At 41.5% G+C, this 17,848-nt stretch overlaps 1 protein-coding gene across 6 annotated transcripts in view; it reads right to left on the bottom strand.

Moving 5' to 3' along the window:
* Positions 1–17,848, bottom strand: part of LOC119160964 (FK506-binding protein 15) — a 290,382-nt gene that overhangs the window by 259,841 nt on the left and 12,693 nt on the right. For 5 of the 6 annotated variants that reach the window (XM_037413254.2, XM_037413255.2, XM_037413250.2 and 2 more), the window contains exons 1-7: positions 15,011–15,211; positions 14,501–14,604; positions 14,343–14,409; positions 8,977–9,046; positions 7,015–7,089; positions 5,482–5,580; positions 582–749 (exon numbers count right to left, since the gene is read on the bottom strand). In XM_037413254.2, coding sequence (XP_037269151.2) covers positions 582–749; positions 5,482–5,580; positions 7,015–7,089; positions 8,977–9,046; positions 14,343–14,409; positions 14,501–14,604; positions 15,011–15,063 — 636 coding nt within the window. In that variant the 5' untranslated portion in view covers positions 15,064–15,211. Of the gene's footprint in view, positions 1–581; positions 750–5,481; positions 5,581–7,014; positions 7,090–8,976; positions 9,047–14,342; positions 14,410–14,500; positions 14,605–15,010; positions 15,212–17,848 lie in introns of those variants that run through there. The other variant, XM_075880249.1, reaches the window with a different exon arrangement.

The following is a 17,848-nucleotide window of genomic DNA, read 5'->3' as shown; positions in this document are numbered from 1 at the left end:
TTTCAAACAAAGGCAGTAGGCAAGATCTGAGCAGCTATCCGCTGCCTACATCATTCCCATAAAAAGCTTTTTGTGGCCATTTGTGGTCAGGAAGCAGACAGGATGTCTGAAACAGTGCACTCATTCCAACTGTTACTGTGTACTGCACATAAATTTATACAGCTAGCTAAACAGGCTTTAGTAGTCAAATATCAGGTTTCGCCATTTTGATAAGAATTGCACACATTTTAGAGAATGCTGTAGGCAGTGGGGGAAGCACCCTTTTTACCTGCCCTGCACTGCCCAACTCCTTTTGAACAAGCACGATGAGCACAGATGGGAAAGCTAAATGTTCCGCTAGTGACAGATCTGCTCAACCTAAGTCTTATTAACTAATTCTTCTGGCAATACATTTCTGAGAGGCAATTCTTATTTCAAAGCATTCTTAATGTTTCAAGAAAGTTTGCTTCAGAACCCTTTTGAATCAGAATTCCAGGGTATCGAAGTTAGCATAGCACATACACTGCGAAGTTACAGTGTTCAAACTCTGCCATTGGTTCAAGCAATCTCTTATTGAACGACAGACGTTGCACTGGGCTCACCTTTTTGAGGATGTGGTCACGCAGCACCCAAGCAGTGTACTTAATTACTGCGGTACTGCCAATTTTTAGAGCCTCACTCTCTCCATCACCAAGGATTAGGTCCTGGCTTATGGTGTTTTCAAGGTCGACAAGGCCAGCGCCATGACTTTCAGCTTTTGCTATGACAATCTGGAAAAGCAGCACACCGCAAATAAGTCTGAAGGTGAGGAATGCAAAGTGCGCATGTGCAGAGTCTCTTCAGAGGCAAGTACAGTAAAGAAACTAAAGCAGTTTAGTTCAATCTTGCATGCTCATAATGAAAGACAAGGTGCACGAAGGTCAGTTTAAGAGGAGATGCAATTCGAAAAAAAAAGTTGCATAATGTGTTGACTAAGCGATTGATATTTTAATGGTATATACAGGCTTTCATGCTAATTTCAAATATGTAATTGGTTTTATAGTAAGTCGCACAGTTTTCCTTTTCTTCCATGACAACGTGTAAAGTACAGTTCGTTGTTGGCGAACTTTTTTTGTTCACTAAACCTTCTTCGTTCTGAGCCATTAATGGCTCACATTGCTCCACTTTAACTGTAGAATGCAAATAAGTGTCAAAGAAGTGCTTATAAGAAAATTTAATAGACAAGCAAAATTGTGATATGAGAATTCTTAGAATCCTCAGCCCATACTATTTAGGTTTTAGGTTTCTAATAATTACACAGCCGATATCAAGTCTTCGAGGAGACACTTGCCCCTTTCACATATTAAGGAATATGTGGGCAAAATTTCATTGCATTTGAGTTATCTAAAGTACTAAAAACATGATGTCTAAACTCAAGAAATTGCCCAAATATGCATCTTGAGAAAAATGCACTTCAAAGATATAGGTGGAAGCTCATCTATACAGAAAAAATATGTTTTTTAAGATGATTTTTTTCCATCATAAAAGCTTGACAAGCATGGTTCCTTTGAGCATGTGGCTTTAGTGAACTCCTTAGGCGAAATGCAATGTCACAGCCATGTGACAGTTTCCAGCAAACTCTAGACAATGAGCTATTTTTAGTTCTTAATAGACACCTAGTGCTTTTTAGAAGCAATTTCAACGTACTTCGAGTTAAATTACTATGTTCAGTTTTTTTTTTGTCATTGAAAGAGGAGAAACTAATCTTGTAAAAGCAAATAAAAACAAAAGATATGTAATTTCAGAAAAAACTTGCATTTCTTGAGTCACATCTCCCCTTCATATGGTCATATATAGTAAGAAATAAACTTTACTAGAAGTTGAAAAACAAACCTACACTGGATGAACACTTGCCCAAAAGGACAAGTAATGTTCAACTAAAATGACATCAGCAAGTATGATCTTCAGTGTTCAAATAAATCTCCTATTTATACGTACTCTGTCTAGCAGTGCATTCTGAAACAAGCATTCGTGCTTGTATACACTTGAGAATGTACTCTAGAGGTGCACACTAAACCTGACTGGACAGTCTTACACTGTAAAACTGGCGACAAATTACCTCCCTGATGGGCTGCAGCAGTTGCGTGTGCCGTTTAATTTGACGAGTCGAAGACATAGGCAAAGATGATTGTAGTTACCCTTTACTACCGGCTGACGATAGCAAGCTATGGCTGTCCGTCACATTTGGGAGAAACATTGCGCCGATATTCACCACCTTGCATGCGTAATCATGCACTGCCCAATTAAACTTTGCCACAGGATATCTTGGAACCCTGACATGCTAGAAGAATTCTTTATGGGGGGACACTGCCTTTGAAAATGAAAAAAATCGCGAAAAAAATCGATTTTTGGGAAACAACATATTCAAGCCGTACGGGTCATAAACCACTTTTCCTATAAATATCAATGTCTAACTCTTTGCGAAACTGTTTGAAATAAAGTTTACAACAAGCAACCGCTAAAGCCGCCACAGCCTTCGAGAGACACGGGAGCGCTCAAAATAGCCCCAACTTGGTGCGATCGCAGTTTCTGGACTGCTTGACGGAGCTCAGCCATTCTGGTGTTGTTTTGTTTGTGAATTCTTGCACTTTCTTTGCCTGCCACCAGCGCCGACAGCGGCAGGACAGGAGAGGAGAAAGCTGCTCATGATTGGAGTGCTCACGAGAGCTTTGAAGTTTCCCGCGGCAGAGATGTGCCGCCAGGATTGGGCGATGCGCGTGCTCAAGGACGAGAGGGACCCTGCAACTGCGATGGGCTGCTGCGCGCGATGACGTAGTACTCTTGCACATAATGTGGCTCTCAGTCATCTGCTGCTCTTCCGTTCCTGGCGTTTTCTAGGTGTTCCGCTCGGTTTCGTCTATCGTTGCAGCCTTTGGCATTCTCTCCGCGTTTCAACTGTTTTTACAAAACGATTTTCAAATGTCATCCAAGAAGATTTTCAACCGTCTTTACGGTACTGTTGTTTGCATTCGCTCGCGATGAATCCAACGAAAAGGAGGACACAAGAAGTGTTTGGTGCAAGGAAGCGATCTATGAAGGTTGTCCACATGGCGAGGCTCTCCGCTCGCACGTGCACAGACGGTGATCGCGCCGACAGATCACGTAGAGCAGCTTCTTCATCTACACAAGAGTGTGGTTGCATCAAGGCACATAGACACGAGACTCCTGCTCAGCCGGTGCAAAAATTTGACTTCCACATCCCCTCTTTCATCAGCCTCTAAGAGTGCGAACGCGTCGTCAACTGTGCACTTGCGAACACATTTTCTGACGTATGAAGAGAAAGAGGTGGCGGATCAACAACGCGCTGCTGTTCAAAGAGAACTTGGCGCTATGCCAGCGACGAAGCAGAAATTTCAGGTCATTGACTGAGCAGCCGAGAAAGATTCACTGCGCTTTAAAAAGGCTAAGAAGAGATCCTTGGAGAAGACGGAAAGGCGGCGAAGGAAGAATGCCAAAGAACACCTCCAGTTATGCTGCAGGGTTATTTTAAATTTGCATGTGGCCAAAATTTTCAAATGTAGTTTTCTCAAAATGACTATTTTGGTTAGTGAGCATGCTTGTTCCAGCCATATCTAAGGAACCACTCATCCTATTTTCATGTCTTTTTCATCATGTAGGTGAATCAATTTCCGAGGGAGAGACAAGTTTATTTTATCAACATATTGCATCTGCTATTTACATTACCTAATCAAAACTTCATTAATATTATCCCAATCACCAACACCAAATTTGATGATCTGCTAAAACTTTTCAGTAAGAAATTTTAAAAAAAGCTCTGTTACCCCTTGATCATTATTAATTTAACAGTTTCAGATCTTTTGAAAGTTCTCCAGGTCTAGAATAAGAGAACCATGTGCACTGTTCTGACATACTGTTGTAACTAGAGAACCAGTGAACATAACTTCACGAAATTTTGTAGCAGTTCTAATGCTTTTGATATTAGTCTATCTTAAAAATTTTACTGAGATATCTCAATAAACAAGATAGTTGGTATCTGATGGTCCCCCTTTAACGTGTACCCAAATCTGAGCATGCAGGCCTCCATCATTTCCGTCGCCATCGAAAATGCGCAGCTAACTTTCACTCAGGACAGAAGGCTAACCATAGTGATAAAGCAGGTAAACAGGCATGCTACTTTCCAGCTTTGTAGGTAGTAAAAGATGTTTATGTTAATTGACAGCCTAGAATAAGCAACGCATATGATTATTACCTGCGGTTATGTGAATTGGGACACAAATATTCATTTAAATCATCAAAAACCCCTGCAATAAATTCAAATCCCCTCGCACTTTCCCCCCAACCTTTAGAATTGTCGCTTATGCTACCCTCAAAAAGCCTCTGCAAGCTGGCTTTGAACATAGTAGTATAAGCTTGTGAACGTATCTAACAAGGTCTTAAATTGCTATGCAGAAAGTCCCCCAATCTATATCTTTCTTACTGAACACTTGAAATTTCAGCTTGGTGGTTTACACTGAAGAATAAAAATGGCCCTGAATAAATGAAAACACAAGAGCAGCTGGCTATGCTGTGTGTTTTCCATTATCTCCTTTTATTAAGTGCCATTCTTCTTCTTCTCCCTGAAAATTAAGCAATACTCTTATGAGAAAAAACACCTTTAAATTGAGACAATACAAGAAAATGAGTAAAAATCTACATTTCCAGACTGTGTATACTATTTTATTTTGAATACCCTCAAGGCAAATGAATACCCCCAAGGCAATTGACTCAAGGCAATTGACTTCAACATTAAAGCGACCCTGCAACACTTTTCAAGCATGGCCAGAAAACGCTGCTGATCAGTAGTTTGGGATAACGAGAACATGAGAGCCTAATATTAAAGTGCAGCACGAGGCCTACAGCTTACAATAAATTCCCAAAGCCAGCTTGAAATCACTTTCTCTTCTCTCGAAAAATGGTTCTATATACGGAAAAATCATTTTGCCATAGGCCCGAGTATCACGCCATTGGCTGATTTGGGCATGGTGTACTCGGTAGTTACTGCGGGCACCGCGCATGTGCCATCGCACAAAAAAGTTGCATGTTTGAAAAAAAGTGCTCAAGGTCATGAGGCGCTCATGACGTACTTTTTCCCCCCATGCAATCCCTCCGTGTTTAGCTTTCAAATGCTTTTGTCAAGACGAGTGAAGAAAGAATGCAATCGCAGCGAGCGATAACTCTTAGTGACTCCACTTTAGACGGATTCTAAAAATTTTTGTGGCAGTCCATTTTGAGGTAATAAGCTCCTTTAGCAAATCCACTCTATGGCTACATAGAAAACTGTGGCAAGGCCTCTTTCATCAACACTGACACATGGCCCCAGCATGGGCGAACATATTTAGGAAATTAACATTGCTAGATTTTCTAGGACAATGGTCAATTCTCACATCAAACTGGATTTAAATGTTCTGTATGCCCAAATTCAATCATGCAGCTCCTCCAGCATTTGCAAAATGTGTATCCAACCTGCTTCACAAAATTGATAAATCCTGCTTCGCTGTCAAACTTCACAGACCAGTTGAAGCGCTTCTCATCCACAAAACTCAAGAAGTTGTCACCCTGTACCTGTTAGCAGAAAAAAAAAACTTGAAATCAGTGTGGCACACGAAAAAACATAAAAGCAACAAATGCATGAAAGCTTCCCAAAGGATAAAACAGCAAGCTATGAAGTGAAAATTACATGCCATGATGAAAATAAATTCTTGTGGTTTAACGTCCCAAAACCAACATATGATTATGAGAGAAGCCGCAGAGGAGGGCTCTGGAAATTTCGACCACTAGGGGTTATTAAACGTGCACTTAAATATAAGCACATGGGCCTCAAGCATTTTCACCTCCACCAAGAATGCGGCCACCACGGCTGAGATTTGATCCCGCAGCCTGCGGGTCAGCAGCCGAGTGCCTTAGCCACTAGACCACCGTGGCAGGTTACATGCCATCAAGAAATATATAGTCATTCACTCTTACACAAAGACAGCTCACTACCTAAACACTACTTCTCATACGTTTTTATTGTAATCTAATAACGCATTAGGTAAACTTTGGAACCATAACAAAAAAAAAATGTCTTGGTTCATTCTTGTAGAGATAGCAGATTCATTTTAAAAAAATGGTTGTATAACAGTATCTGCCGAGTTGGATCAAGAATGCTATGTTGTGATTTCACATCAACTACATAAGGCATTCTTTCTATGTCAATTCTTTACTACCTAAATTTGCATGGAAAATTTAAGAATTCTTATTTAGCCATGTGTTGCCCTACATTAGCTTAATCTTACCCAGAGCGAGAGTCAAACACGAATGACAATAAAACTTCCAATCCTCAGCCTGTGTACATTGGGAACGTTGCTAACAAACCTCCAGGTGGTAAAATGCACTTGTCGCCATTTTTTTTATTGTCATCCATATTGACTTTCAAGCTCTCGATCCAGCATTACCAATCTCCAATTCTCCTGCTCAGTCACGCTTCTAATTAACATTAGCAATCACATATATTAGTCGTAGTGTATTGGCAATAGGTTGGAATCCATAAGCCGAAGCAAATAGTAATCCTCATTTTTTTTTTTTTTAAACAAGCAGCCACGCTTTCATATAAAATGTTTTTTTTATTTTATCGAACACAGGTTCAGAAATTTATTTGCATGTGCCAGAACTTCCTTTACAATGTATGCATTTCTAGTACCAAATGTCTGCTGTCAGTTCTCATGACAAAGCTACAAATTCCACATCATGGCAGGAAATAACCTCTTGTTTTTCCCATTTCCCGAACACAAAGTTCCAAGCAAGTATGAATTCTTTTTGACTCTTTCACACAAAAAAAAATTCTGCCACAACTACTGAGCCTCCATAGGAATTTATAAGAATTTACTAACCACACACTTGAAATGCGGCCCAGAGCCAAAAAGTACACTGGAGCCCTGCTCGACTCTATGAAGACCGAATAACCAGGTATACAGCAGGGCAATAGTCCGCTGAAAAGAAAAGCTTAACTCAACTTACCTTAATGACAAACTGTGCATTAATCGCAGCAAGAGCCACCTGTTGCTGCTTCTCTCTGTATAAAATAAGCCTATACTGAAATGAAAAATCGAACAAAGGAGCAAGAATTAGCTTGGAAGCAATTGCTGCATAAGCATGATCTTCAAATAAAATAATGCAGATGTTGATGCCAGAGGATTTGTGCATAAAAGGAAGACCTAATGAAGAATTTGCAAAGCTAGGCAGCAAAGCAGTGCCACCACATGTAATCGAGGCATAACTTGTGCCTCTGAATACCGTTTTCAAGAAAATAACTGGCTGACATTCACAGGTCAACTGCTTGTCCGCTCTTTTTCATTTCTCTAATAACAGTACAACAATGTGCTTCATCGAGACGAGCATGCTGAGTGAGTCTCGCGTGGCAGCAACAATAAAATACGCTGGGCAGTGGCAACTCCTACGTATCTCAAACTAAAATGCTGATGAAATTCAAATCAAAGAAAAAAAGACCGACAAAGCAATAGCAGTTGCCAAGGAGTGCCCAAATGTTCTGTAGAACACTGAATGTTAGGACATCAATAAGAAGAAAAAGAAGTGGAACCAAATATAGGCCTACACAAGAAAAAAGTGACAGCTGTCAAATTTACAAATAGCACTGCTTCATGTTTGGCATGGATTGTCCACTGAAGGAGCACTGCAGCTTTTAGATACCCAGCCTCAGTTTCTAGACCAACCCATGCATCCTATACATAAAGTTAATGCTTTCATTAGCCTTCATTACTTTAAAACACTTCATTAAAAACTGGTTAGCACTGCCTCCTTATGCCTACGCAATACCTTAAAAATATGCTGCCATCAAAAAATCTGCACAAGCTGAAAGCGTCGATCTGAACACGTCTAAAGCAAGGCGATAAAAAGCATGCAGCTTTCAGTGGCAGAGAGTTTCCTGAAAAGACGGTATGTAAGATGCAGCACTTCTACAATGACAAAGGAATAGGCATCAAATAACAGATAGCAGTTGTGCTCCATCTACGCAGGGTGGCACACTGCTTTTAAAAAATGCTAATTGAGCAAATAAAAGCCATTACTTAGCAATGAGTGTCCAATAATGAACTGATGCTGAAAGGCATCTACAGGTTGTTCCAAGAGACGAAAATTGTAGAGAGGCAGCCGCGTACAAGTTTCGGTAGTCTCGCAGAAAGGGGTACTGATGTATGGCATACAGAATAATTTATTGATGATCATCTGATAGAGCATAAATTAAATCTAAAAATAAATCTGATGGTCATTGTCTGCTGCTAAGAATGCAGCAGTGCTCCTATAATGATTGTACAGTTTTATCACAGTAAAGAGATAAGAATGCATGGGACCTCATTCAGGCACAGCAATCGGTCAGAAAGGTCAAATCTCTGCAAGACTCCTTTATCAAACTTTGATAAAGAAACTGATTCTGTGGAATAGCAGTGTCAATTTTAAACACATGTCATGCTACTGCATAAAGCAAATTAAAGCAGGTTTCCTAGACGAAATATTCTGCCTTTGTTTTCAGGTGACAAGATGTTTTCTGAACACACGGGGTTTCGTATTATCAAATGTTAACTTGCAACACAAGATTTTGTAAGGGCTCTGTACTGTATCAGTGAAGGCCTAAATTAGCAGTAAAACAGTGTTGCGGCAGAACAAGGACGTAAACCTAAGCATGTGGGGTGATATAATTAGGAACATCATATTTGAGGGCTCCGGAAGCTTCGAACATCTGCCGTCATTCACGCACACTAACGTCGCACAGCACACTGGCCTCTACCGATTTGCCTCCACTGTAAGAAATTGTAGCGGCCAGGATCAAATCTACGATGCTCGAGAAGTGGAGAAGCAAACACTTTAATACAATGGCAACATACTTTTGAAGGTCAGGGCATTGGGCGAGTTTGTATTGCATTGTAAATGGCATTTGCACCACATACTTGAGCTTATACAACTTACATCTGTTGTGTCATGGTTTCCTAGCACTGCAATACCTAATTTTCCTTGGTTGCTTGGCTTTTTTCCTTCACTGAAAATACAAACAAAACCATACAGTGTCATACACAACTTGGCCTAAACATGTTCATCAGTGGACTAAACATATACCCATGTTCAAATTAATTCAGCTAAAATGTACATGACAGCAGCCTTTGAATTGCGGCAAAAGCAATACTGAACTACCATTACAGAAGTTTAAAGACAACATTAATGATACTACACAACATGACCTTAATTGAACAATGTGAAAGTGCATATAAGATGCACAGAAAATGCATGAGTATGTGTAAACAGCAATGTAATAATACTGTAGTGCTTCTATGTCCCAAAAGAACAATATGATTACGAGAGATGCCATAGTGGAGGGAGCGGTAATTTTGACCAACTGGGGCTCTTTAATGTGGACCTAAACCTAAGCAGGCGGGCCTCTCTAGCATTTCACCTCTATTGAAATGCCAACCGTGACCGCCATAATTCGATGCTGAAATCTTTGGCTCAGCCGTCACACATCATAACCACGATACCAGACAGCTAATACATACAAAAACAGGTGTGTAGCGGTCCATTCAAAAACATGAAAGAGGAAATAATTGCAACGGTTTCACGTGCCATAACCACATGGATTATGAGGCGCACTGCAGTGGGTGTCTCTGAATTATTTTCGAACACCCCAGGTTCTTTGATGTGCACCCAAATGTGTTCTTAGTGACACCAAACTTTGTCATAATTAACAACACTTGTATAAACTAGAAGACAAGTGCCAGAAATGATTATGTACATCGCATAAAATCCAGCTTTGCCTGTGCTAGTTCAAATGTTGTCTACATGATCAAATGTTCATATTGTAACAAACAATACATTGGCAAAACAGGACAGCCAGTTAACGTTAAACTGGCATCGCGCGGCCACTGTGCAGAAATTACTACAAGCAGAGGCGCAGAATTTTAATGTAGCAGGTCACAACTTTGACAACCTGAAACTTTACATCCTTCAGTCACACTTACGGTCCCCAAAAGACCGAAAATATATAGATATAGAGTCATAACTTATTCGCAAGTTTAATACACTGCAGCCAGCAGGTATAAACATTTCAAAAGGGGTTCTTGAGTACATGCGACACATCCAATGCAGACTCACCCAATTCGCCACAACAGCTTCTCGCTGTCCCCCCACCCCTTTCGCAGTTGCTCTCTCCTCCTCGTTAATTTTGGATTGGAGGAGAGGGCACTAAGCATACACAATAAAGCTGCTGCCTTGATGAAGAAACGTTGCCTCCAGCACCCACCCAATGTTTACAAATTTTTCGTCTTTCAAGTCCCCATTCCTGCTTTTCTTTACGATATGCTAAGGCATTTTAAGTTCAATTTTGGGGGTTATCTGCCACAAAGCTACCAATTATAGCATAAAAGTCACATTATTTTTTCTGCGTTAGAAGTTTCTTGATGGTGCACTTTTCTAATCGTTGAATGGCTCAATTAAAAGAGCTTACTGGTTCATGAATGGGCTTCAAAATTTTTAAGATCCATCGATTGATTGATATATGGGGGTTAACGTCCCAAAACCACCATATGATTATGAGAGATGCCGTAGTGGAGGGCTCCGGAAATTTCGACCACCTGGGGTTCTTTAACGTCAACCCAAATCTGAGCAAACGGGTCTACAACATTTCCGCCTCCATCGGAAATGCAGCTGCCGCAGCCGGGATTCGATCCCGCAACCTGCGGGTCAGCAGCCGGGTACCTTGGCCACTAGACCACAGCGGCGGGGCTAACATACACAAGGAGGATGCATTGTTGTGTGTGCAGCCGTGAATGCAGCCCCTAGGACATACACTGTAGCCTTTTTCTGCGATCGTTGTGAGGCACGGGTATGCCGCCACATTCTAGTGTCCCCTATGCCTATGCAAATTCCAGTGGCAGTTCTACCAATTTGGGTTTCAGAGCGATCTTCAGGGCAGAAAAAATGCTATTTAGGAGCATATTTTGAAGCAGAAATAATAGGAATTTGGAACAGTTTTCGAGCATACAAACTGTGTTCGACATCACTTGCAGCACTGCAACAGTAAGTGCACAACTATGTTGTGCAGATTATCCTCCCTGTGCGAAAAAGAAATGCTACTTCCAATGTACACCGAGAAAGAGTGCGAACAGATAGATAACAGCATAGAATGCCATGAGTTGATCTCACAGCTATTACAACAAGTGTATTTTGGGGAGGAATTAGCAACAAAGGCTAACATGGCATGTACAGATTCTACATTTAACAAAACTCTGTATATACAACTTTTTGAACATTTCATTTCCAGCTCGATGGTTGGAAAATTTAGAAAGAATTAAGAAAAGAGACAGGGAAGCTCTTTTGTAGGCCTTTCCTTTGTTTCAAGCATTGTGCCACAAATAACATGTTAAGGTAACAGAGGCACCAACTTTCTAAGCAACTAGTTTTTCTAGAGTCTGTATATGTATGTTTTAATCATAAAAAGTGCAATGGTCAAAAGTGGGAGAGGGAGGCATTCTAACACAATTTTAAAAAGCTCGCATAGTGCTTCTAGCTAGGCTAAAGACATTTTGGATGAAAAATGCTTAGTTGCTGTATGAAAGGACAACACTGAACTTCAGCACAGTTGGCACGACTTATATTGGACTCTGAACAGAGGGTTCAAATAAGTGGGATTGTAGCGAAATGGCACAAATGGCTCAATTGAACCACCACTGCAGCATGCTTGTTCCTTTAACAAGGTGTTGGCAAAATCTAAAGAGTTTAATGAAATATGAAACTGCCTAGAATTTGACAATTCATAAAAAAGTTGTGAAGTGACAGCACTGCTTGGTGTGTGAGAATGTAACCTGTAGTTGTAGCACCTGTCAGAGACAGCTGAAAGGCAGAAGCAGCATCGTTTTACTACCAAAAGAATAAGTGCTGTCCTTTTGCCCGCAACCAGTACATGGCAACTACGATGCTAGTCAATGCTGCACCTCTCAATCAAACTGCTTAGTACACTGCTACGAAAGAGCTGAAAATTGAAAGCAACTTAATGTGAAGTAAGCAATGAAAATGCAAGTTCTGGAAAATTCCAATAGCACGATTACATTGCCATGAGAAGTTTTCAAAGAGGAAATACAATTTTAACCCTTAAATGCACAAATTCGGTGAACATGCCAAAATTTTAGAATAAGCTAACGTACTGTGTACTATGTGAGAACGAAGAAAGAAAAACAGAATGAGGGCATGTTTCTTTGTTAGACAAACTCTAATGAAGACAACAGACAATGAAGCCAAGGAACGTGTAGGGGACATTATTTGTAATTTTTAACTGTACTGCAATAATGACATAAATGAACAAAAAATTAAAGAGGGAAAAACAAGCAATTTTGTAGCCGGTAGGGGCCAAGCAGACAACTTCAAACTACACATCTGACGCTCTACCAATTGAACTACGCTGGCAGCCATTTCCCCAACAACTTTACTGAGTATTTCTTCAAGTGCGATCCTAGGAGTGTTAGCCAGTGTAACTCATGGCCATAGTGGTGATTGTAGAACCATATTTTTCGCTAGCGTGGTCCTTCATGGAAGGGAACGCACACACACACAGCCTGTGTTCTGTTGTGGCTGCTGAGGGTGCCGGAAAGTAATAGTAAAAGAGAGCACGTCCTAGAGTATTTGTTGGCAAGTAGAATAAGCAGGCATGGTCACTTAGCAAGCATCTGCTACGTTTCATCACACAGCAAGATCGTTTTCCTGGTTGTCAATAGATAATGCCAAAGGCAGATATGTGCTTCTGCTTGCTGGTGAAGTAATCGGCAAGATCAGAGCCCAGGTCACATGCTCGTGTATTTTCCCCTTCATACGACCACACTGTAAAGATGACATTCAAACTTGCCTGCCGTGCATCACCTGCACGTAAGCTAACAGACCTCCTCACACAAAGTTCAAGCAAAAGGCATTTATAAAAAAAAGACACCGGCTCCATGAGCACAGTGGAATAACATCCCAAGGACACCATGTCGTTGCTTAGTCATCACATAAGTTTAATGCTGCTTTGCTCAAAGTATGATTAAAAATTCAACATCCGTGCACTTTGGTTGAAAAACATTTGGAGCCAAGATAACAATGGCGTGATGCCTGATGCAACAAAAATGCTACCATTTTTGTTACACCACTGAAAATTTCCAGAGTGAAAAAAGTATTACAAATTTACATAGACATTCTGAGGTCAGAAAAATGTACTCAACCGCAAGTCTGTATATGTCATGCCCGATATTCTTCATTCCCTGACCTTGGAAAGTGACCGCATAATGCAGTTTAACACATAATGAAGCACAGTATCATACCATGTGTTGGAGCCAGAGTAGCTTGCAATAAAAGTGTAGGCATGCAAATTGATTCACTGATGGTCTGTAATCATGTAAACAATGCAGAGAAGCAGCTGCACATCCTGTGGCAGTTGCATTTTGGCAGACCACTGTGCCCAACTGCCAAAAATTGAGAAGTAAACAGCATAAAAAACAGACAGAGAAAAAGGACACAAGATGAGTGCTGTCCTTTTTTCTTGATAAAAACAGTGAGTTTAATGCGCAGTATGTACAGGCAGTAAAGAGCCCTGCCGCGATGGTCTGGTGGCTAAGGCACTCGGCTGCTGACCCGCAGATCGCGGGATCGAATCCCGGCTGTGACGGCTGCATTATTACTGGCAAATAGCCATTATCTAAAGTCTCAAGAGTCAAAACCATGATATGTTGATGAAAATCTAGGTAGTGGAGGGCTCCAGAAATTTTGACCATCTGGTGTTACTTAACGTGCACTGACATCACACAGCATACACAAGCCTCCAGCATTTACCCTGCACGAAAATGTTGTAGGGGTGTGACTGACATGCGTTATATATTTATTTCCAACAGAGTTATACAGTCACAACGAAAACAAGCGGGCAACGCCCTCATACATTGTAGTGTAACATACGCCTCAAACGAAAGCAAGAACAAGTGAGTGAAAGGTCGTAGACAGCACCATAAGCGAACAAGGCAATGAATGGGTCGTAATAATTATTAGTACCATAAAAACATGTCCTTACACTGGCGTAAATAACTGATAATCGAATCAACACGGTAGTTAACGATGGTGCCATACGCTCGGCACTCACACCAAAATCTAAAATAATTACCCAGTGAATTTCAAAAACGCCCTAGCTTCATCCAGTTCACTAAGTATGTGCGTGCATTGGTGCGAGCATAATTAACAGTTACGTTCGATGATGTCTATACACACCGTACATTGCAACAGTGAAAGCAGCGTCAGTCAAAACGTCACCCAAAACATAATCGACTTACTACTTGAATGCCTGTACAGCAGCAGCACATAGTAGCGATAAGACGCCGGACGAGGCCGATTGTTTATCTGCAAGGCGAACAGAAGCAGATACAATGACGCGGTCAATGCAGATGGCGTGTGGTGAGTATTACACGAAATAAGGCAAAATTCGACTCACCAGCACTTTTGCCGACGGATGGTTGCCTCGGAGGTGTATACGTCAGTGAACTGTTACCAGTTTTCGCAGTGTCATTCTCAGAAAATAAATTTGCAAGTTTCGAGCTGCAAGAAAACAGAACAAGCTTTTTATTGCTATCGGGACACCTTCAGCGAGTCACTTTTCCTACAGTGAGAGTGTTGTAGTTTACACACGGGCGTAACCCGAAGTAGCTCGTTCTGTACTGTTTTTTAGATTTTTTTTCAAGTGAAGTCAAGTTTATTACATATTTCACATTCGGTTACATGGTTGGAATAGTACAGGAGGAGGTCCCAAAGTTTCATAGAAACTGACGGGGGGACCTCCTGTGGCGACATGAATGGGGTAATTACAAAAAAAGTGCAGCAAAAAGTGCCAATTTGTCAGCAATTACTAATGAGCTGAATTAACAGTGACAATACAATTATTACATAACGTGATGTTAATACTACTAATAAAATTAGACATAAAAATTCGATAGAAACAACGCACCTTCCCGGTTGTACTGCGAAATCGGCATCATCGTCGTCGTTAGTAAAGTGCATGGCTATTATTCACAACGCATGCAACTCGGCAGTGTAACAACTTCGAACAATCGTCGAGCTCCTCGTAGGTAACCACCCCTCCGTTGTAGTATCGAACTGACTGTCAACAAGCGGCCGCCGTGAAGGCAAAGACCAACGCCTCCTAGAATTCTTGTGCCTGCCGGATTATCGGCGGTCACTTGGGAAGCGTCGGCCGTCGGAACTACGGTGGTGGCGCTACTCAAGTAGGGGTGTCTTCAAACATGACCTACTACACTCCTGACCTGCCCAGAGAGCACCTCTTCCAGCGCCCACGTTCTAGTTCATACCTTCTGCCGCTAGGGCCGTCACCTACGAGCGGCGTGGCGCTAGGCAGCACCTGTTCGCTGTCGTCTGCTTCAGCCATCGCTGTGGCAGTGCAAATCGTTCTTATTGTGCATGAATTGTGTATGAATGTGTAAAATATGGCAAATAAAGCGATATGATTCCTCGTCAGAGTTGGCTGCATTCGTGTGGACGTTTGAAGCAGAAATAGAACCGTAAAAAAAGCACACAAAGGGTCACAGTGGCAAGCAGACGGGAACTTTTCTACAAATGAAGGAAAATTTATTATGAAAATATTTCTTGAATGAAAACGTAGTCCAACGAGATAAAAAAACTATTGTTAGGCATTCATTGTTCACACTGAATCACGATGGTTCCAGACGATACGCATACACAAATTGCAGAAGATACGCAGAAACACAGTAGGTCGTGTGCAGAAACTTGCAGACGGCAGATAGCTGCAGTAGTCAGCTCTAATAGTGGCCGCGTGCAGTTTTTTTTTTTTAGATGAGCTGACACCTCAAATGTAAGTATGGTGTATTGCTGCGTGCCATATTGCAAATCGGAACAAGGCAAACAAAGTAAAGTAAGTTTTCACGAGTTTCCTGCCACAGACATACGGGAAGAATGGATCGAGGCAATTGGAAGAAAAGGTGAGTCTTGTGTTTTTGAGAGTCGTTTCAATTCAGAACGAGTTGCAAGCTAGCAAGAAGCACCAGGGTGCTTTAGTAAACTTTATTTCCGTGTGTTATGCTAATTCACTGAGCTAAAAAACATGAAAGCTTTTTTAAAGTACCGCGGCTAATATGGCAGGCTCCACAAATAGTGCCAAGAAATTTAAATATAGCACACAAGAAAAAAGTAAATATACGAAATCTGTAAATTATGTAAAAATGCGTAGCGGTGGGTTGCGAGGGGTTCGAGCACCCTTCCCGAAGGCTGCCTCAACAAATGCCGCCGAAATCCATAAAAAAATTAATGATATGAAATATTTACGTGCTGCCTCCACAGTTTGTCTCTGTGTGTGTGTGTGTGTGTGTGTGTGTGTGTGTGTGTGTGTGTGTGTGTGTGTGTGTGTGTGTGTGTGTTTAGCGATGGACAACTCTTGAACACTGGGTGTCACTGAAGTTAGCGACCGAATTTGGTCAAATGTATTTCTCATCTCAAACCTCTATCTTCCCATACAGCTTTGTTCGTTTCTGTATAAGCTTACTTAAGGTAATTAGAAACGTTACGCCGGTAACGAAATGTGGCGATTAACTGTTCACTCTATATAGGGCTGGCAGGCGGTCGGGTATAATGACATAATTGAAGTCCTTCGTGCAATGAGCCCATCGGCTCTGTGAGGGTTAAGAGACCCAGCCGGTGAAACCGAAATAAATGAGGAACCTGGAATAATCAGCGACAGATACTCTATTTATGTGCGTGCTGCATCTGAGATTACATCATGCATGACAAAGATTCGTTTTGGAGAATGCAAAAGAACAAAAACCACTGAAGTCATCGTCGTCAACGGCGGAGTCATTGTACAGGTTAGAGGTTTGCGCTCTAAACCAAGACCAAGGCGCTCAAGTGCGCCTCGGTTTCGGCTCTGTCGTATTGGGTCGCGCTTCGTTACTGAGCAGCCATTAGGAAATTCAGCTTTGTTATGAAACCTTGTATAGCCAATGAGCTCTTCGAATAAAGGGCTTCAAGTATGCCACTGGACTCGACCACGTACCATCACTAAACATCAATCGACGAATGTAGTCATCTAAAAAGACATTTACAAAGGCTGCGAGAAAATATGAAAATGCACTAAATGGGTATACAGGTACTTCCCCAGAATAAAATCGTGGCTATGCTTTTTCTTAACCTCCCCATTTGGCTTGTTACATTTTGGAAAAATTAATTACAAAAAAGGTGTTATGGACTGTTATTTTGCAATCTTGCTAGCCATGCGTATACGCCTTTACCTTTGATGAAGGTTCAGGAAAGCATCGCTGGGAGCCCAGCGACCGGTCGAAGGTATGCAGCCTGCATTTTACCGCTGAAGATTACAGAACAGTGACGAAAAGGAAGATGTTGAAGCCCACAGCCGTGCCTTCCTTATTTCCCGCTTCTCCTGATCCACGTGGGCAAGATCCAATGCCGCGGAAAAAGCGGCTAAAACGAACGCAGGGGGAAACAACGCTGGCACCCATACAAGTAAAAATACTGTAAGTAAAACTTGAAGTCTAACACAACAACGGATAAGAATAATGTTAGCAGTATTCCCTTATGCGTTTAGCGGGACAATATATCTGTCATGCTTCGCTATTTTTTCGGCTTAACAGGGGAACGTCCAACGCAGATTCTTCTCAAGAAGAGCGAGCATCAGCGGAGCCTGGGGAAGTATATAGTTCTGAAAACCCAATTGAAACTGCACAAGAGGCCGAGTGGTTGCATTTTCCATCAAGTCAGGACAACATGGAGGACTGTAGTTCAGTTATACAAGGGGAAC

This window comes from Rhipicephalus microplus, chromosome X (genome assembly GCF_043290135.1).
Source record: "Rhipicephalus microplus isolate Deutch F79 chromosome X, USDA_Rmic, whole genome shotgun sequence".
In the NCBI taxonomy this organism is placed as follows: Eukaryota; Metazoa; Arthropoda; class Arachnida; order Ixodida; family Ixodidae; genus Rhipicephalus; species Rhipicephalus microplus.
This window is presented reverse-complemented; position numbering and strand designations above follow the sequence as displayed.